The 22,421-nt window shown below is 38.6% G+C and overlaps 1 protein-coding gene across 8 annotated transcripts in view; it reads left to right on the top strand.

Annotated features, from left to right (window-relative positions):
- RUNX1T1 (RUNX1 partner transcriptional co-repressor 1) overlaps nt 1-22,421 on the top strand; it is a 117,408-nt gene that overhangs the window by 75,872 nt on the left and 19,115 nt on the right. For all 8 annotated transcript variants that reach the window (XM_032987897.2, XM_032987903.2, XM_032987906.2 and 5 more), the window contains 5 exons: nt 2,204-2,385; nt 10,525-10,775; nt 12,035-12,120; nt 12,750-12,951; nt 22,006-22,074. In XM_032987897.2, the coding sequence (XP_032843788.1) occupies nt 2,204-2,385; nt 10,525-10,775; nt 12,035-12,120; nt 12,750-12,951; nt 22,006-22,074 (790 nt within the window). The remainder of the gene's footprint in view (nt 1-2,203; nt 2,386-10,524; nt 10,776-12,034; nt 12,121-12,749; nt 12,952-22,005; nt 22,075-22,421) is intronic.

A 22,421-nucleotide genomic window follows, 5' to 3' on the forward strand; every position in this document is an offset into this window, starting at 1 on the left:
GTTTAAAAATACTGCTTTTCTTCACTGCGAGTTTAAGTCTTTGCCCAAATGTTGTCTGATGGCATTATAATGCATGTCATACATAATTTTCTAGAATAACTTCTAAAAAATGAAGAAACTGGGTAGGGCCATGTATAATAAATATATTAAAAGCTATACATGTCTGTTCTGTGCACAGAAAACAAGTTCAATTTATTTAAAATAAAGGACACCTATAACATTAAATCTTCATGTTTATGATTAAAGAGCAGGAATGAGCATTTCTTTAGCAGAAGGGAAACAAGTAAGATAAGTAAAAGTTTTTGCTAGCCAGTTCAAAATTTGGTTGTTTCCAGGAGCCAGGAGTGCCCATGTATGAAATGGGTCCCTTTGTGATAGTGGATAAGGAACACAAATATGTTGTTTTTTTCCTTGATTTCTCAAATGCAAAGTGGCGACTTAATATTTCTACCTCATAGTCATGCTGAGATGTGATGATACCTCTTCCAAGTATGCAGCACTATTAAAATCCTAAGTCTGATCCTATTATTTCCTCCAGATACTTATTTGTAAATATATGTAAACTTCAATCATTTTCTGCCACGTGAGGTCGTTTACATAGATGGGTGTCTTGACTTTGATTTTGTGTGAGCTTTTAAAAAATAACAATGAAATTAAAACAAGTGAAAAACCCTGCTCACAAAAGCATTCAATATATCTGTCTGTTACATAGTAGCCCTGGACAAAAATGTGACAGATAATAACCAAAAGAAGATATTTTTTGCTACTTTCACAAAATATTTGTGTTCTATGTAGGTCTGAAAAGACTTCATGTTCCACAACTGGCTGTCTTCCCATTCTAAGATGAATAAGTGATAGCATTTTTTCCACACACCACCCCCCACACCACCCCCCCGTTGAAAGGTGCATATGTACTGACCCTATTCTGGCATTTTTTGTTGCACACTGGATCTACTGTTACGATACAGCAACAGGTGCTGGAGCATTTGCTATTGTTATAACGCTAGCAAAGTCATTGAGCAAGATCCTGTGCCCAAACATCATCCAGAACATCTGCTTTTTGTGCTTGGTTCTCTGCACATCACTCTCAGAACTTTTTTGACTTAAGAAATATTTTTCTGTTACTTAGGAAAAAAAAAAAGGATTTTTTTTGTTTCCCCCTGATGGGAGCTATTTGAAAAGCAAAGGGGGGACCACTGGAGTTCTTTGTCTTATCTCTAGTTACTAGAGGTCATGATGGAACTTATTCCAATACTTGAAAATCGCCAGGCAACAATGCACTGTGCACTAGGCATCGAGCAAGAGAGGTCAGGGCACATCACCTTATGGCACAAATAAGTAGATAAGAAATGACTGGACTACCTTACTATTGAGGTATGCATGTGCAGCAAAGAAAGGAAGATGTTTCACAGGATGTGTAACTATCTCTGCCGAGGGGAAGGACATACAATCCCACCTTGGTCCCAAATCTGGCAAGAAGTATGACTAATTATGACCCCAGTAGATAGGCAAAATGTGCCACCCAGGGATCAATGAGCATTTTCAGTTATCTTTGTCTGAGTCCTGGTACTCTCCAGCCCATGACCCCAATCCCAGGAGGGCCTTGAGAGGAAGGTTAAAAATACTTCAAGCTACATCTGGCTAGGAGGAGGGTCATAGCCCTCTGGGTGATTAACTGAAGCTCTGGTACGTGAGATTTTGTTGTAATCTTTATCTTAGTGTGTAACTGCAAGTGTAATGGGAAAGCTGAGGGCAATCCTGTTCTCCTATGATTTCAAATGATTTCTGAGTACTAACTACAGTCTGAGTGGGAAACAAATACTGAAAAAAGTTTGTACTTGCTGAAAACTGCTGCTCCATAGAAACTCGAGTTTTGGATAGTAAGAAAGGTGATGAAGTCAGCCAGGGCAGTGTTTTTTCCTCTTTTAAAGATGTAGAACTCAGACCTGGTTTTCTCACAGCATTTACACTTTTCCATTTTTAGTAAACTCTCATCCTTCCACACGTACTTACCACAGCCACAACCTGACCCCGTAAGGAGGCTGCCTGCTTTCAGACACCTAACCACAACAAACCTAATTAAGGATGCCTGCAGCAGTCTCATCTCAGAGCAGGCTTTCCTTCGATTTTCTGATTTTTCTGCTACATCTCCATTGAATCTTTCCTGCAGGCCACCCTCTTAACGTGTACAATGCTCTTGCAGGCCAATCTGCCCCTGCTGCAGCGGGAGCTGCTGCACTGTGCAAGGCTAGCCAAGCAGAACCCAGCCCAGTACCTCGCCCAGCACGAACAGCTGCTTCTGGATGCCAGCACCACCTCACCTGTTGACTCCTCAGAGCTGCTTCTCGATGTGAACGAAAACGGGAAGAGGCGAACTCCAGACAGGTGAGCACGGCCACGCCTTTCACGCCTAATTCATAAATGGCCCATGTGTTGAATTTTCGGAGCTCCACTAGTGAGGGGGAAGTGTGTAGGTGGTTTCCTGGGTGGTACTGGGGTGGTGGTTCCTGGGTGTGGGTCCTGCCTTCATTACAGACACGTTACAGCCAGATTACCCCTGTGTATGTCTGTATAGAATCATAAAATGGTTTGGGTTGGAAGGGACCTTTAAAGGTCATCTAGTCCAACCCCCCTGCAATGAGCAGGGACATCTTCAGCTAGATCAGGTTGCTCAGAGCCCCATCCAGCCTGACCTTGAATGTTTCCAGCAACGGGGCATCTACCACCTATCTGGGCAGCCTGTGCCAGTGTTCCAAGACCCTCACCATAAAAAATTTCTTCCTTATATCTAGTCTGAATCGACCCTCTTCTAGTTTAAACTCATTGCCCCTTGTCCTATTGCAACAGGACCCATTTATGCATGCGTATATACACATATAAATAAATAAATAAATAAATATATACATACATACACATATACATGTACAGATATATCTCTGTTGTATATAAGTATAATATATGCACATTGATTCGGGCAGCAAAACTGCCTGAGTACACACTGTGGTAATATCCACATAGAAGTAATACTGGCTAGCCAGTACCCTACTATATGGTGTCTAGTATTTCTGTGCAGCATAAAGTGGTGAGCAGCAGACCATTCCAGGTCCATATGCAAGGCCTTTGTATTTGAGGTTTTGTTGGACTAAACGGTAAATATGGGGAAAGTGGCTCGGCACTCGTATTGGAAAGTACAAGGCAAGCTCCAGAATGCAATCAGGGCTTTGACTTCTGCTGTGACACATTTCTATATTCATATATCCAATATGCATGAGGATATTTCTTCCAAACAGGAAAAATGTTCACTGAAATCTGTTTTGTTGTTGAGCTGAGAAAGAGCCCATGGAAAAACAGAGCGAGCAAGTGCGTGTGTGTGAAGTACAGTAGTTTTAGGGATATAGAACAGTTTTTCTTATTTGAATAAAGTTCTTTGTTTAGTGTTACAAGAAAAAGACTCTTGTGGTTGTCTATTTTTAACTGTCTTCCCATGATAATGTTAGAAATTCAGCTATCTTATACATTGTACCACGGCCCAAATATTGTATTTTTCTTAACTTTGTTTCCCATGGATTTTATTTTGCAGAAAACTTTTATAATGCTGTTCTGCCAAATGCCACTACCTGCATGGCAAGTGTACCAGTTATCTTTTAAGTGAAAAGGGTGAATATTTCCAAAATCAGGAAGGCTTGCATGTTTGTACAGGTGACATTTTTGTGTAAGGACAGGCAGAGATAGCACAAAATGAAAACAAAGTCTGAAAGCTCATAGTAAAACTTTAAGCTTCTCATAGCTAAAAGTGAAAATTAAAGTAACGTAGCTATTAGATAAACAAAAATGTGAAGGTATTTGAAATTAGCTTGCTTTAGATTGTGTTTCAGGGAAATCACTGTGGACCAGCAAGAAAATAAAGATACCAGCACAGAAGATCTTTTATGTGTACCCTCTTTCCATCATTCTTCCCTGACAACTAGGTTAAACCACAACAGCCATCGGTGTTAACGCAAACCTGCTAACTGCATCCAAGAAAGATGATTAATTTTCAGACATTTTCCATGTAGGCTCTTACTCCGTGCAAAGAGATAACATTTCCAAAGCTAAAATTTAGCTCCCTGGGGCAGTTCTACTGCATATCCTCAGTCTTTTCAGAGTAGTGTACCAAAGTGTCTATTAAGATCTCATAAAATCTTGTGCATCTTGTAAATAACTTGAATATCAGCATGCAGTAGTCCAGTGTCAGTAGCAGACACAGTGTTTTTCCTACAAGTAGAAATACACACATTAAATTATCTCATAAGCCCATGAGGTCTTGCTTGACAGAAAATACAGAGAAGAGCAATGTGCCTTTCTGACAGCCCTAGCTCACCTTTTTTTTTGCTTAATAGAGAGCAGTATTACTTGCTTCTCCCATAACACCACAAGGAAGAATGGTCAATAAAATATTTCCTTTGTTTTTCTTCCTTAGTATACTGGAACAATACTGCCTCTCTTTGAGACCCAGTTTAACAGTGCTGAATTTCAGTTATTTTCTAATAAGCGCAGTCTCACCTATAGTGCCTTCAGTCCTGGTTGCATCAGAGGAGATGGGTGGTACAGGAAAAGACTGGTACAAGAACAGTAATGAAAAGACCCTGTCTTAGTCTTACAGCAAAAAGGACATAGGAGTAGCTCATAAGGGGACCACCAAATCAGAATATTTTAGTCAGCCTTCATCTTTTACTGAAAACAGAGGCGTAGACCTAGAGAGATTTAAGTTTGGTTTATGGATTTTCTCAGTGTTTCTTTTTAGTTAAAACACATAGATGCTCTTGAAACTTGGAAGTCTCTGCTCACAAGCCCAGTGCCTTTGGCTTCTCAGTTGAAGTCTCTCTTAGGCTCTGTCCAGCTCAGGGAGTCTTCAGTTCCTCTCCAGGTAGTAATGCAGCTTTTGGGGTGAGGGGTAGACAGTTTAACTTCCAAGTTGTGAGTAAGACCCTGCCTTTGAGTTCTTGGGGTGCAGGGAGGGGCTGTAATGTGGGGTGTCCCACTGACCTGCACACTCCAAGGTGCCAAAGCTATCAATTGGCAGCTGCTGTCAATCACTGCCTGAAATTAGACTCCTTAGTTCTGGGGAAGTGACGTTTCAGAATAACCCATCTTTTATTTTTTGACCCTGATATTCTTTGCTGCCATGAAAGACCTGGAAAGAGATTATCCAGCTCACCTATTGGAATGGTGCATTGATCTTAAAAAATAAGTGGGTTTTGCAATATCAAACAACCCTGTCACTAATTAGTCACACCTTCTTCTCTGTTGACTGTGATTTAACCTATACAGAAAAAAATAAACTCATATGATAGTTCTGGCTGAACCAAGTTCAGTGGAGTTGTCTCGTGCACTCAGGAGTATTTGTACTACAGATTTAGTAAAAAGAAGAAGATCCTGTTGGAAAAATTCTTAAGTTTACTGAATGGGAGGTTTAATACCTTTTAATTAGAATTATGTAAGTCAATGAGCCACAAAAAACTGTTCTCAGAGTCAGAACATGCCTGGAATGAGTGAGTATTGAAACCAAATACTTGTCTGGCTTTATACTCATTGCACTATTAATTATTTTAATTGTTTACAGAGGAGCAGGAGGAAGCATCTGGAAATATGTATGTATGTATGTATGTATGTATGTATGTATGTATGTATTTATACACACCTTTTGTTTAGATATTTAAGTAGTTTTCAAATATACAGTAAAAGATATGAGACATCCTTTTAAGAGGAGGGTTTGCTGTGACCATGTTGCTAGAATATGGAAAAAAATTACTAAAAGGCAACATCTTTCCGGGGGAACTAAATGCAATTGGAATAATTTTGTTTGGAGATATGTCTCTCACTAAAGTAAATTGTGGTTTCTTTTTCAATTACCAAGGGATATGATTGATTTATTTATATATATATACACACACGCGCGTGCATATACACACATTGTATATAATGTGTATATAATATATATCTCTCATATATAGATGAATATATGTGTAGATGACACATATATATAAGAAATATATACATATTTCTATTTACCTTTTTCTTTCGGGCATGAGTAACTGCATGCTGCTGATTCCAAGATCGGTACAATACAGTAAGAGATTAGGCAAAGGAAGTGGAACATGTGTGTTGCACATAACCACCTCCACCTCGTGATATTTTGTTAAAGAAAATTCACATACAGTAATTTTTTCTGTTTATAATTTCAGAACCTTTTTTGCATATGCATTTTCCAATTCTGGTTATTTATCTGCATATCCAAGTCTACTGTATGTGAGGTTTTATAGAGCAATCTGACAGCAGAGCTTCGTGTTTTACTGAATGTTTTCTTGGTGCATATGGTCTGACACGGATGAGCAGCCACGGTGAGATTTTGGAGTCTATTAAACTAGCTCATTAAAAAGATCAATCTGTTTCTGTAATAACACTGGGAACCATCAGTCACTGCAAGAGAGAAAAACTGACACCTGAGGAGACAACACATTTTGGTAATTTGTTCATGACATGTCATGAACAAAGTATTCACTGTATTTTGTTTACAACTTTTGGAGTTTACATTCTGCTGTAGTAAAGCAAAGGAACTTGGACCAATGTGAGTATTTATTTCAGTGAATGAATGCTTAGTTATAAATAACATGATTTGAAATACATTAACCACGAAAGGCTTTTTGCTAATTAGTCATTCTTTGAGCTTGCTGGGAATGGCTGTATGGCACATGAGCGTGTCATATAGTGACTCTACATTTATGACAGCTGCCTACAAACTGGATACAGGATAGCAAAAAAATCTGTTAGAATAGCTCTAATTTTGAGTGAGAAGAAAACAAAAGTGGTCATGATTATTTTGTGACTTTAGAAAGTGCTGCTGTGCTTGCTCTACCCTTGGCACCCCTGACAAGGAATTCATTTTGAAGGTACCTGGATATATGGATACAGAGACCGACTTTGATAATTCTGTTAGGTGAATCTTATTTGAAGAAGCTCCCCACATCTCAATAAGGTGAAGGATACTCACTGCTCTTACAGCTATGCTCCTTGTAAGCCAAGTGTAACTATGAGGAATTTAAAATGAATTTTCTTAATATGAACGGTTAGCAAGGCAATATTAATCTTTTCTGTAGCACAGTGTTATAAACAAAATAAGTATTTTATTCCAGCAAAGCATTATCACTTGTTTGGTCATCAAGACTTTATTGGTGGAAGCCCAGTTTAAATCAAAGTATCCTGCACAAATAGCAGATGAACAGCTTTGCCTCCTACTTACAAGTTGACTTTGGTGTTCTTTGAAATTGATGTAATACTTATGATCAGATGAAACTTAATTTTCCAGCCAAGGCAGTTTTGCACGATTGGATTTCCTACCCAGGAAAATATCCATAAATTGCAATAATTTAAAATGAAGTGGTAATTTACAAGCAACATAAAGTCTGTTAAATTGGTACAGACTACTGATCTATTCTGCTGTCTTTAATCTGAGTAAATCATGGCTTCGAGTAAAACGACCCCTTGCATGTTTGTAGGTGAAGGACCCAATCTTTATCATGCCACCAGTTTTTCAAACAGTGCACGTCAAGGAAAATGTGACCAATGGGAGCAAGAAAAAGAGAAACAAGAAAATATGTCAGGCTTCCTACACATTCAGTATTATTTCTTCTCTACAGCTTGTTGCTTTGCAAAATCAGATGGATCAGATAAAAATAAGATGAAATCAGATGTAAATTGTGGCAGTTTTGGATTTGGAACTAGTACTCACATGGGTCTGCCAATTACTGTGAAATGGGAGTGCTTCCCCAGGCACCTGGGGAAATGCTGCTGTCCCAAGAGGGTGAGACCTGGAAAAATGAGTAGGACAGAGATCAGAAGCAGAGTACGAAGTTGAGTTCAGGGCATCTGAATTACGGCACTCTTTAGTACTTTGTCTTTTATCACTATATTCAGGTATAAATTTGCCAGTGATTCCTGTTCTGATGAGACTTTGAAAGTTGTTACCTTTCTGTATATTTTATATGGCGAGAAACACAAAATGAGTTTATGTACAGTCTCATTCTGGTATTCTGCTAAGTTGTTCATTTGGTCAGTGCAGAAAATATAACAACAAATTGTAGAATTAAGGTTTTAACACCCAGAAAAGAACCAACAGCCATTACGCAGCATAACACAAAAAAATAGGAATTTAATTTCAGTAAATGTGTTTTCAATGTTAATGTTAATTTCTGTGTTAGTTAAACTCGGGGTTCTTGAAGGAAATGGATTTGCTGGTGTGTTGTCAAAGCTAATACGGTGCATTCCAGTTAAGGTAATTAAGTACAAAGCATTCAAAGCATTCCTAAATAAGCACAAAAGTACTTTTACATTAAGGGGCAAATATGTACACTTGTATGAAAACATATGTTTTTAACATCTAATTATAGTGCAGAGAAAGAAAAGTAGATTCCTACTTGTCACAGTTTTCTGGTTTGCTTTTCCTACATTGAGTGATCAAAAAAGGTCAATGAAGTTATTTAATTATTTACAGTTTCTGATTTCCACCCCCCCTTCTTAGTTAGAGATCATTCTAAACATAACACTAATGAACTTTGGCAAATGAATAGTTTGTCTTGTACATGCAAGAAAGTCCATTTTTTGCTTGCATAGTATTTTTACAATTGAAAGACCTAGACATTGAGCTTGAGTAGATATGTGCAAAGAAAACACACACCAGCAACTAAATACAAAACTTGTCTTGGAGAGCTGTCAAAAACATCACTACCCATTGGGAGTTATTGCAAACAGCTCCATCATGCCAAAAGTCATTACAAATATATGGTGGTCCTCAGGTTTTCCTAATTAGGAGTTTTCACAGTTATCCTGTGTTTGCTTTGGAACAAGGTGCATACGTCACTTTAACAAAGTATGTCTTTCATGTCTCTGCCCAAAATTAGAACAGCTGTCCTGCTGTATTGGTGAAAGATTCTCCCCTCTTTGCCAAGTTAAGGTATAATAAAATATATATATATTTGCAGCTTCTCTGTCATTAGTGATTGTGGTGAGGTCCCTGGAAAATCTCTATACTCCTTCTGAAAACAGCGCAACCCATCTTTTAATTTCCTGCTGGTAATTGCAAGATCTTACTTTGATCCTCTCTCCCAGTGGATATTGGCAAATATTTGGTTTCATCCTTCCTCTCATTGACATTAAAAGTGAACCTATTGAGGGGCAACAATTAATACATTGAGCGTTTCTCCACAGACAATCCCTCGAGGTTGGTTGATTCGTGGGGGAGGGTTTATTGAAGGGAAGTTGGTTTTAATAGCAGGCAAACAAGAAAAATAGATCAAATTTACCTGCATGTCAAAGTGACAAAAAGTTGTGTTTTTACTCGGAAGTTATATTATGCCATTCATAAATCACAGAGGAGAAAGTTCTTTTTAAAAAAGGCTGGAATATATCAGTTGTTCAGTAAAGGTTTTTGAATGGAGGGGTGCAACCTCAACAGTTTGCAATATTCATATCTAATAACCTTTCTGTTCAAAGCTAATGTTTTGTAGGTTTTGTTTATTCTAGTGGTAAAAAACCACCATACTCTGTGAAATGAATCTTCCCTAAAAGGAGTTGTGAACCCACTGAAGTAACTCTAGCCTTTCTTTTACTATTTCAACAGAAAATTAGTTCAGTGTGAGTTCCAGGTTCTCAAGCAGAGGTGCAAAGTAGAGACGTCTTTGGAAATGATGTCTCTTTGGAGCTGATTATGCATTGAATTAACAAGTATTTATAACATAAAAAACTGCCTTTCTCTCCGATAACTCTTCAAAGTTGCCTGAATGTAGAACCCCTGTCTAAGAGTAATGGAGTGGGAAATCTCAAACGTTATTGAGGACTTGAGTCTAACCGCATCTTCCTGCAAAATTAATGACACTCACAGCACCTTTGACTGAGATAGCCCAGATGGTACAAAACTCTGTGAAGGAAGCATTTCTCATCGTCTAGAGTCAGTCTTGCCCAAAGTCTCAGTGTGACACTGATCTTGATGGGAGCTCATCCTGGCATTACATAGAGCTGAGCTTCAGCACACTGATGTGCATTACCTTAAGACTGTGTTCTGTCCTCTTGAAAAAAACACATTTCTTTAACTGCAAATTTGCCCTAATCACTATATGCTGTAGCACTACTGGAAGCAGGAATTTCTCAGCCTCTGGCTTCATGTGTCAGTTGTTTCAGCTCTGTAAGTACATGTGTATCTGTCCCATCAGCCAGTGATTTCAGCAAAGGCTGCTCGCTCTCCAGCCCAGCTCTTTAAGGCGCTCCATTGGAAGGCTCACCCTGCTACTATTTCTCAAGTTAGACAAAGTGAATATGTCCTTTCTATATTTTGAATGAGCGGTGTTATGAAATGTTCTGCAACACCACACACTTGGGGCAAAGTGGAAGAACAAGCTTTAATTCCTGAAGCTGCACATGTAGGTGGGGCTGCATGCTCCTGAGCAACTCTGCTCACTAAGCGAATTAAAGTTCCTTTGTTTTGTTTTTCAGAACCAAAGAAAATGGCTTTGACAGAGAGCCTTTGCACTCAGAGCATCCAAGCAAGCGGCCCTGCACTATTAGCCCAGGCCAGCGGTACAGTCCAAATAATGGCTTATCTTATCAGCCCAATGGTCTGCCTCATCCCACCCCACCTCCACCTCAGCATTATCGTTTGGATGATATGGCCATTGCCCACCACTACAGGGACTCATACAGACACCCCAATCACAGGGACCTCAGGGACAGAAACAGACCTATGGGTAAGGCATGTCAATTTTCTGCATTGTTTTCTTAGGTTTCTCTTTTCCTTGTAATTATATTCTGTATGGTAAACAGGGGTTTTTTTGTTGATTAAATCTATCTGCCATGCAGACATAGCATTTATAGTTGTTTGTCCATCTAGCTACTTCTAATGGCTTTGTTTCAGATTTATATTTGTAACAGTGGATTGAGTTGTGTCGTTGCTACACTCTAAAGCAAGACAGTCAGAAGGAGGATGAACCCGTGCTTTCACAGCTGCATAGATGACATGGACACTCGGGTGTCTGTCAGGCAAGGATAGGTAGAGCCTTTTATTTTTTTTCTAATGCCACATTTGTGATGATAACAACATTGGTATACCTTGTTTTCAGCTTAGACTAGAGGAAAGTTATTAGCCTTCGGAGAAGTGTTTCATGTGTGACATCTCAAGATTTGCAGTGCAGTGTGGGGATGTCTGCAGAGGATGAGAACAGCAGAAGCACCAGCCACACCCCACGCAGCACGTTTTGGTTTAATGGGATGTCTGATGCTCTTGGTTTTGCCTGGCTTGCTTCACATCTGCACTTATTCCTTATTTTAAACAAATCTTCAATAAAAGAGGAACATTTACAAATACTCAGCATCTGTATGGAGGAGGCTAAACAAAGAGCAAGTGTCGGTTCCTCTTGAGTGTTGATAATAAATACTGGCTTGGTTGTATCATGTCAGCTGCTCTGATATATGTGCTACATTTTAACCACATGTTGTTTAAACATCTGTGAAGGGATGAACCCTTAATGATGCTCTGTTGACATGGTAGTAATTACTGCATTTAGTGAAATAACATTGAGTTTATACTAATATTTTTTCAACTCTCTGAAGTACAGCTAGTATTCAATACATTGAGTAACCAAATGATTGTCTTGCTGACTCCTTCAAGTAGCGCAAATGAAAAATTATATATTGTATTATATGTTATATATATATATTATAATTGTATATAGTCAGAAAGGGTTAGTTCCATTTTTGAGAGGTTATCTTGCAACCTACAGAACCTGTGGAATTGAATACATTAAATCGAATAAAACAGTAGCATCTTATGTGGGGAAAAGTGCTAAAGAGAGTTTAGAACAAAATTTTTAAGTATCTGTTTATTTTTGTGGTGGCATTCCTGATACTAGACCGGGTAATTAATGATATATTTGTCTGATAGGCTCTTCCTCCACCCTTCTCCTGAGGACTCCCAAGATGGTAAACATGATTTGCTCCTTTTTGGCAGGGTTGCATGGCACACGTCAAGAAGAAATGATTGATCACAGGCTAACAGACAGAGAATGGGCAGAAGAGTGGAAACACCTTGACCATGTAAGGGCTAAATATACTCTTACGTATAATAGTCTGAAAGGAGCCCTTCTAAGACAGGAATTTAAAATTTTTCTTTTAAAACAAACCTGAATCCCAGGACAAGTTTTGAAAGCATTGGTGATTAAATCAGAGGGCTTGATGTTCCCCATTAGGTAGCTCACACCAGGCCTTGCTGTTAAGTGCCTCCTGCAGTATCCTAATTATTACAGGCTGCCACAAGGGGAATGGACTCTGGTCTATAAACCCTGGATATGGGACACATTGGGTTTGTTTTTCAAATTTATTAGCTCTTATAACATTTGTAGGCATCAGTTCTGGACCAGATTTCCTGGCCTCTGTGCTGCCATGTGATACTAGTGGTGGGACTAGTCTGTTCAGTCTTTGCCTCCCTGTCTGTGGCCTTCCCCCCAGAAATCCATATCTGTACAATTTAGGATCTCCAGTTAAACAGGAAGGGATTGTTGTTCTTCCGACTAGATTTTTTCAGCTGTATTTGAGATAACAGGGAGAGACTCCTTCATTATTAAAACCCAGGCACTCAGCACATTAACATTTTCTTTGTTTTTCTGTCAGTTTATGAATAAAATATTATTTTTTTGTTTCTCTGCTCCATCCACTGCTGTGAATAGCTGTTAAACTGTATAATGGACATGGTGGAAAAAACAAGGCGATCTCTCACTGTACTACGGCGGTGTCAAGAAGCAGACCGTGAGGAGCTTAATTACTGGATACGGCGGTACAGTGATGCGGAAGATTTAAAAAAAGGTGGTAACAGCAGCAGTAGTCATTCCAGGCAGCAGAGTCCAGTGAATCCAGATCCAGTTACATTAGGTACGGTATCCTTATTAAAAATGGTCTACTGGTCCTCTTTCAGCTCATCTAAGTGCTAGATGAAGTTCATGTTTGTTCTTCTGATTCTTCTTCTGTGATAGTGATGAAACATTCCTCTCTGCTGACTACTGAATTAACTGTTATGCCCTAATAATCATGTTTACATGTGAAATGGCTTGGGTTTTTGGGTGGTGCTTGGCAATTTGCTTTCCATTCAGCAACATCTGAGAGTGGTGGGGCAGGAGGATAGACTGTCATGTAGGGATAGCAGAGCAATGAGATGTGCACTGACATTCCGTCCCTTCTGTCTCCCTCCCTTACCTGCTTGATTAAGGACATCTGTAGGTGCTTCTGGATTGTTAGCGCTGTGAAACCAAGGGCTTTCACCTTCTTGAATCAAATGACTTGGAAGTTGTCCTTCTAAGGAAATGGAGAGAGATAAAAAGATATGGGTACTTCTTAGCTGTGCTTGGTTTCCGTATAAGAAGGAAATATCTGGGATGCCCACAGCCATGCGCATATGATCCTCCTGGGTGTGTGTCCACTGCTGAAGCTCATGCAGCTGTGTCTGAGCTAGTTTGGGTACTGCTCGCTGTGTAGTTACACAGAGCTGCTCAGAGCTTGGCTCAAGCTGCAAAGCCCACTTGCGAAGAGCAGACCGAGCACTTGGACTTTCATCCTTTGCAGACCTTCACAGTCACACTCGCACAATACCTCGCATGACTACTGCAAGATGATTCTGCCATATAAAACCAAGCTTTTATTTTCTGAGTTTTCTGTAATTTATTAATACGTAAGCCTGCTTGTGTGCCATCCCCTCACTTTTATGGCAGGTGTAGTAAAGAAACAGATCTTGGTAATGCCTTTTTATTGTTCTCTGCTCTTTTGGACAGAATAGCAAACTATGATTGTTTGTGTAGTATTTATCTTTAAAAAAGTAAATTTTCCATATTGAATGCCATCTACTCAAAATCATCATAAACTGTGGTCATTAGCAGAATTGGAACTGTATTTTATTTAAAGCTGTGTTTTCCTTTTGCCATTAAGAATAATCTATTAAATCTACAACTTAATTAATTGCAAACAGAAAAACAGAAAAACACATCTAACGTCCTCTCCATTGTCCTCTTGGTAAATCTCTAGAGTTACCACTGTAATATTTAGTGCCTCCTGGTAACAAACAAATCCTTTTTTTTTTATGCGTGTCAAATGATCCGAGTCAATAGTTCTATAAATTCACTTCAGTCAGTGAAAGGAAGGGTTATGGAAATGCTGATCCCAACTTCACTAATAAGTCTAGTCCCTAGAGGAGCCCTTCTCAGAAAGAAGCATTCAGGTAATGGCTTGTATGAATAGTGTTAAATGTAATGTGGATAAAGACTCATAAATATGGCATCTGAAATGTTGATCACATCTGCAGCTTTGGGAGGAACACTTGAGGAAGCCCCTAGATCAAAAGCAGTGGCATCCTTCTCTAGTAAAGCTATGATGCCAGAATAGCCAGGCCATGGTGCTTCTAAGTGCAGTTACTAGGTAAAAATATGAACGGAAACTACTTTTTTATAATTTCCCCAAAGAACCTGGAACTCAAGACAGTCATCACAACTTAATAGTACAATCCAAGAAAAATAGTCATAACCATGAGAACAGCAACAAAAGATAAAGTGAAGATCAGACATACCATTAGAGCTCAATATTATAATTCTGTTTGGGTCTTTATCAAGATGAATTCTTGGAAATGACAAAGTCTGTTTGCTTAAAAAGACAGTATATGGCACAGCCTTTGGCACTGGACACACCAGTCACCTCTTCAGCACTGTGAGTACAACTGAACCGCTTGCAGTGAGCCCATTTCAATTTTAATATGTCTATTTTGGTTATTTGGCTTTAAAAACTACTTCCAAGACTCATGGACATAAAACTTTGATTACTTCAGTGATGTAGCGTCCACGTCAATTGTAAACATTGCTAAGAAGTGCTATTATGTCTGACATATAGGGCAGAAAACACTTTGAATTTTATGGAAAGGTGATCCTTACATTTCTTATAATCTGGCAGTAATCTAGTTAACAAAATTAAAACTTCTAACATTCAGAGGTATAATAAAATTGAAGGAGTGTCTGTGAGCCTTGAGACACTGTTCTGTTTAGGGCTGTTTAGTTTAATTTTGAAGTGAGGATGAAGGGGTTGAAAAATTCCTCCAGTATTTTAATTAAAGTGCCACAACATGTAAATATTGGTTTTGCTGCAGGGATTCTAAATGTCAGTGATTCCCCTTTGTACTTTCTTTTTTTTTTTTTTTTTCTTTTAACAAGGTAATCCACCCTTTAAATCCATCTCGTCATCTCTACTAGCAAGAGGGAAAAAAGGGAGCCATATGGCTACATTGTCTGTGCCTTTGTTTCTTTTTCTTTACGATTAAAATATCATCATTGAAGTGATAAGTTCTCACTATAAACATTATGCTGCGGTCTTCATAGATAGCTCTTGCTGAAAAACTCAGAGCTGAAATTTAACATAGATAGTTTGAGCCCAAAAGAAATTCAAGAAGATTCTGATCATCATTTAAAGCCAGTAGACCTTTTTTTCTGTCAAAGATTTTTATGCTTCTTTTAATTTGACATCCCTGTAAATCATGTTGAGCTTGACAGTTTGCAGTATCTGACCGATATTTTTTTGTTGGTATTTTTAATTAAGAAGTAAAATTCTGATATTCCAAATATTCAATTAAAATATTTGATCATTCATTTTAATGCAGTGTGATCCAATACATGCATTAGCCAGCTACAACAGGTTACAAGTTCTCAATTATTCTCTGAGAGTGTGTTGAAGGGAAGACGGGTTCATTCTTTTCAGTCTGAATAATACATGTTTATGAAAGTCTAAAAATGACTCAGACTTTATATATATTCACTTGATGAACTGTGATGGTCTATGAAGTGAATAATACATCATCTGAGTCCTCCATTTCTGCTGAAGAATTTCAGTGATACATACTGCAGCAGAACTGGAACTTTCATCCTAATAGTGAATAATTACACATATCAGACATTGTATACTGAAATACACACAGTCAGATAAATTAAAGATGAGAGTTCTTCAACATCGTGGGTTATAAACAAGATCTATAACCTTATTGAGTGCAGCTGTGGCTCTAGATAAGTAGTGTAGGCACACATCAGAAGGTCTGCAGTGATGTTGATATTTTGTGTCTGTTGAATTTATCTGAATGGAAATCTTACAAAATAGAGTTTGAAATCTCCAACTGAAGAGTGCCAGTACCTGCAGGATTTTCCCCAGAAATCCAGGACTCTAAGAAGTGTATGAATTTGTCAAAAACACATAGGTTAGCCATTTCTTAATACATTAAAAAATGTTAACCCTTTCAAAACTATTGTAGATTTTATTAAAGGTTGTTCATCCTTGTACTTCCAGTGTTAGCCAGGGCATTCCTGCCATTCCATGTCTATTCATGCTGTGATTATAAAACCTTTCCTTTGCCATTTGCAGATAATCATAGAAACATAGAATATCAGGTTAGAAGGGACCTCAAGGATCATCTGGTCCAGTCTTCCTTGGCAAAAGCAGGGAATAGACAAGATGGCTCAGCACCCTACCCAGCTGAATCTTAAGTTTCCAATGTTGTGGGATTGACCACTTCCCTGAGGAGATTATTCCAGTGGCCAGTTGTTCTCATTGTGAAAAATTGTCATCTTGTGCCAGTTAGAATATCCCCAGGAGTAACTTGTACCCGTTACCCCTCATCTTTTCCATATGACTCCTTGTAAAAGAAGCCTCCATTTTCTTTGTAGCCACCCTTTAAATACCGGAACATGGTGATAAGGTCTCCCCTAAGCCTCTTTTCTCAAGGCTGAGCAAACCCAGTTCTCCCAGCCTTTCCTGATATGGCAGGCTTCCCAGTTCTTCCGTCATCTTTGTGGTCCTTCTCAGGACCCTCTCCATCCTGTCCACATCTTTTTTGCATAGCAGGGACTAAAGCTGAACACAGTATTCCAGGTGTGGCCTGACAAGCAGCGAGTAGAGTGAGGTAATGACTTCTTTGTCTCTGCTGGTGATGCCCTTGTTGATACAACCCAGCATCCTGCTGGCTTTCCCTGCCGCTGCAGCACACTGCTCACTCATATTGAGCTTGTTGTCCATCAGGATCCCCAGGTCCCTTTCCACAGAGCTGCTCCCCAGCCAGGTAGATCCCAGCCCGAGCTGCACTCCTGGATTATGTTTCCTGAGGTGCAAGCCCTTACATTTGACCTTGTTGAACTTCATAAGGTTCTTGTTAGCCCACTCTTCCAGCCTATCCAGGTCTCCCTGCAGGGTGGCTCTCTGTTCCAAAGTGTCCACTTCCCCACTCAGTTTGGTATCATCAGCAGACTTCACCAGGGTACACTTGATCCCATCATCCAGGTCACTTATGAAGATATTAGACAGCGTTGGGCCCAATATCGATCCCAGGGGGACCCCACTTGTGACGGGTTGCCAGTTTGAAGAGGAGCTATTTAGCAGCACCCTCTGGGTGCAGCCTGTCAGCCAGTTCCCCACCCACTGCACAGACCATAACTTATCAGTTTCTCTAGGAAATCAGCATTGCTGTGATATGCATGATATTCTCAACATGAACTAATGGGAATGCTGTGAATACCACAATAACATTTATAGCTTGTAATTCTAGAAGGTAAAGCCTCTGTAATACTGGTCACTGATGATATTAAGTATTGCTCTTAATCCATTCGCTGCACGGGAGGTTTGGGCTGGATTGTGGCATACTGAATTGCATGCCATTAGATAGGGCTGCAGCTGCAGTAACATTGTGCATTTGTATTCTCAATATTCGGTTCTGACTTGATCTTGGTGGAAGATGATTGAGTAATACAGTACCTGTGTGGTTTTCCTTTTCTTTTTAAAGGACAACACAAATATTTTTTTAAAGCAATTGCACATATGTTCAAGGTGTGTTGTAATAGCCACAGAAATTTATTAGAGTGCAAAGAAGAGCAAAGATGTACATAAAATACTTGAAACTCATGCCCCCAGGAAGGTTAGGAAGGTAGTTTCAGTCAGTATTGCACTTTTTCAGATTTGTATCTATATATTTCATTAATTGGAGTGACATACTTTTGAGCTTGACTCTTACAAACAAGGCAGTGAATATTTGATATTTTTTGCTCTGAATGTTACATTTCTTATAGGGTAGAATGAAGCAAAACTTGCATATGAAATATGAAAGTCATATAAATGCACATAAAAGCATATATATATTTCATATATGAAATAATCTGTAGTTCAGGCCTGGTTACATGCAGCTTTTTTTATTGCTGTCACTGTCAGTATTTTCATTAATACAGTAAATTCTAAAAGATCCTCAAAAGATCGGCTTTTCTTCTCTGTTTCTGAATATTTTGTTATTATGGACTTGGATGTCATTGTCCAGTGATAAAAACCTCCATTCTTTTGTATTGTCAACCCATCTTCTGTTCTTTCTTTCCAAATATGGATTAGGCTTTTTGACAGTTTTGAATACATCTTTTCCTTTTAAGTCTTTACATTCTGTTTTCTTGGGTTTGGTCCTTATTACCATGTGAGAGTCCAAATCCTTTATTTGGTCCTAGCTTTTCGTCTCAGTTTCACTTCCCAGACCCTTATTTACTTCTGCTCTTACAACTCTCCACATCTCTCTCTTTCAGGACATCCAGCACCTATTCTCTTTATCTTAAAACCACCAAAAATAAGCAGTTTCTGAGATATTTCTACTCATTAAACTCTAGAAACCTGGTTATCAGTTAACTGTCGATGATTCTTTCAGTTGAATGCATTCTTGAAATAAACACACCAGGGCCCATATGGAACCCAGCACCACATTGTGACAATAGGATTTTTTTTTCTTGTGAATGTTTTCTTTTTTATTAAAAAAAAAGATAGACTAAAAATAATACTTTTGCTATATATTTTACAAAGTAATATACTATGTTTTTCCCTGCTGTTCAATAGAACGTGAAGCTGAAACCGAGACCAATTTTTGTGTCTTTTCCTCATGTGTATTCTTATGTCCCAGTCCAACAACTTTCTTGCTGAAAAGTGTATTTCATATTAAAATTGAAAATTCCAAAAACATTTTTTGAATTCATAATCTATTTTATTTTTATGTCATTTAAGCTCTTCGCAGACAAGTACTGATTACTCTTATGTATATGTGCTTTTTCTTTTCCTTGTTGTTTTTCTTCACTTAGTTCAGCAGGAACCAGACTGATTATCAACAAGTGCTTTCAAACCATACCTTGCTGCGAATTTCAAGTAAATTCGGCAGTGTGCACCCTGTTGTTCTGCATAATAACTTGCATTTTCACCATTAAGAAACCTTTGTATTATGTCTGACATGTAAAGCCTTTTCCGTTATCCTTTTCTGTATGATCTGTCTTGTTGCTTCAGGTTATTCCTAATATTTTTCTGATTTCATTCCATTTCCTTCCAGGTAGAATTTACTTTGACTTCTGGATGCTGCAGTCAGTCAACATAGTGTGTTTTCGTCACTGTGGCTTTTTGCAGTTGGTTTTACATTTAGTGTTTTAGGGACTTCACTCAATTGTATTACTTTTGGTTTGAGTTTGCTAGACGTCCATGTTAAGATCTTTTGTGTTTTATTGAGCCAGTTTTGTGATTCTTAATCTGAAGATTTTAGAGCTGAATTCAGATTTTTAATCTGAATGTATTACCTTACCTTAAAAATAATAGTAATATAGACTTATGTCCTCTGGTCATGTCCCGTAGATTAGCCCCAAAGATTTTTTTCATTGACTCATCACCACTGACTAAACAATAGCCAAGTTAATAATATTTTTCTTGCTTGGGAAATATGGTTTTCATTATCTTTGTAAGTGCTTCTTGTCTTTTTTTGTGCACCATACCAAACTATGGGAAAGTCTCTCACAAGCTCTTGATTTAATTCTTCTTGCAGAGGATCTCATTCCTGATGTAAATAATTTGTGGTTGGAATAAGAGCTTGATTGATGTTTATGTTTTGGAAATTTTAACAATTAGCTGGCAATCTGGTCATTTATGTCACTGAATTCCATTTTTGGAAAGTCGTGTACCAAAAAAATCAGCTCCACATCTCTTTATTTTTAATACTAAGTACCGTGGTTAAGGTCTTAAATCAAGGTTATGATCCCCATGCAGTGGATGGTACCTTAAATAGCAAATGGGAAAACTCAACCCAAAGTACAAGCCATGAATGCAACAGACCTCTTGTTTTGCCACATTTGGAGTCTGATTGGGTCTTTTCCTGGAGGTATTGCAGTAAGAGCAAATGAGTGTTTTAATTTTTCGCCTTCCGTTTTCCTGAGCTTTCAAGCAGTGTTTTCTGCTGCTGCCTCTGTCCCTGACTGAACTGGCACCATGCCTGTAAGTCTAAAAGCCTCCAAGGGATGAGAGAAGTGTACACAATGATATTTGTCGTCTCCAGAATTGTATGTGCCAAGCGATACTGAGAATTTTCCCATTTTCAGCATCAGGTCTGAAGTCCCCTATCAAGTCGATTAAATCGGTGTAAATAGTTAGCTGTTTTGCAGAATCTTGTACACACCCACCCATCATTTTGTACTTGAGAGGTGTGAAATTCTGCCTACAAAAATCCATTTTATTTTCATCCCATACTTTAGTGACAAACAGAAGAGCTGGGGAAATCCACTCAGCTGCCTGTCAGATGGGAAGATTCAGTCCACCCTGTCGGTGTCTGCAGATTCACGTGCTAGAAACTGCATCTGTGGAGCAGTGCGCAGGGATTGGGATTCCCTACTCTCTGCGTAGCTGAAGCAGCTCCTGTCATCTCCACCTTTGTTAGCTGTCTGCAATATTAAATGTCATTTTAAAATGTATTTAAGTTTCTGTAGCCTACTGTATATAAAGAGTACTGCATGCATAGATATGGTGGTGTAAAACAAAGGATGTTTAATCTCTAACAACATTTCTAAAAAGATTCAAACCTTGTCTCTAATGTAATAAATCAAGTTATTTTATTTTGACAATTTAATTCTTTCACACAGGCAATACTAATCATGGCAATGAACTTACCTTTAAACGTTTTGTTTTGGGTTGTTTGGTTGTTTTTTTTTCCAATTTCATCTCTATTACTTTGAAAAATAGTTAATCAGTTCTTAAATTGTATTTGAAAAGAGCAGCTTTTCATCTGCTGAGAATCTGTATGCTAAATTTCAGGCCAAAGTGAATTTTCTTTCTGTATTGTCTGATCCTGCGTCTTTGAAGTCAGTGTGGAAGGGATCTTGCTGATTTCAGAGCTCTTAGGCTCAGGCCCAGAGGTTAAACCCTTTAAAAAAAGAGGAGGGAGGGGAGAAAGAGCTGTCAAAATGTGATTGAAATATATGGGTGAATTACGAGCTTCAGCTCCAGTGAGGTTGTTTGGCAGCATATGTATTTAGGGGCTTAACCTGATGTTAAAGGTTCTGTTTTTCAAACTCGTGCAGCTACAGTTGCCAACGTGGGCTCAGATATAGGAAAGCATAGCTCTGAACACAGAGAAACACCCCTTTCTTTTTCTGTGGACAGCTTATTTAATCACTGGAATGACATCTTGGCTTTTATCTCCGCTCGTCAGTAGCCATTCTGTTTTCACAGAGCAGAAGTGCCAAACCTGGACTGTTGCCCTCTTTCTTCTTTCTTTTCGCAAACATAATGACAAAGAATGAAGCATGTCACTCCCTCAGTTGGTCTCGTGAAGTCAGCCTTAAAAGTGTGGAAACTGTCATATAGATTTCACTTGAAATGCTGTAAAATAAAAATAAAGCGAACTAGTCCCAGCTTGGCTTAAGATGAGACATTTGAGTCCTAAACATTGATCTGGTCCATGTGAGATTTGTAAGCTATGGCCATGGCATCCATTTTATTTTGAGTAAAGAAAAGCAACATGTGATCTTTTTCTCTGAGCAATAAGTAGAGGGAAAAGGTATTTCTGTAAGCCTTGTTCTCAACAAGCAAGCATTGCTTATGATGCTCTTTCTTTTTCCCTCCGCACCCCGCCTCCTGCAGAATCGCATCGGGAATTCCTTCACAGGCCTGCGTCTGGATACGTGCCAGAGGAGATCTGGAAGAAAGCTGGTAAGAACTGTTTAAAAACACCAGCTTAGTCTTCTGGCAGCTGTGTGCAGTTGTTAATGTACTGATGTGAGGAATGGGGGAAAAAAAAAAAACAACAAACCCGACTTACTAGTAACAAGAAAAAAATGTGTTTATTAATCTTAAACTGGATCTGATCAGGACATGAAATAATCTTTATAATGGAAGCATCTGCTGCTATGGCTAGGGAGATATCAGTAGTTTCATTAAGGACCCCTGTTTTCAGGGGACATAATGGTTTCAGGCTGAAACTTGATATGCTAAAGTTTCAGTCTGTTAGCAATTAAAAAAAAAAAGTTTCTTTGGGATTTTTTTTTTAACCTTCACAA

This window comes from Tyto alba, unplaced genomic scaffold (assembly GCF_018691265.1).
Source record: "Tyto alba isolate M040663 unplaced genomic scaffold, T.alba_DEE_v4.0 Super-Scaffold_9, whole genome shotgun sequence".
NCBI lineage: Eukaryota > Metazoa > Chordata > Aves > Strigiformes > Tytonidae > Tyto > Tyto alba.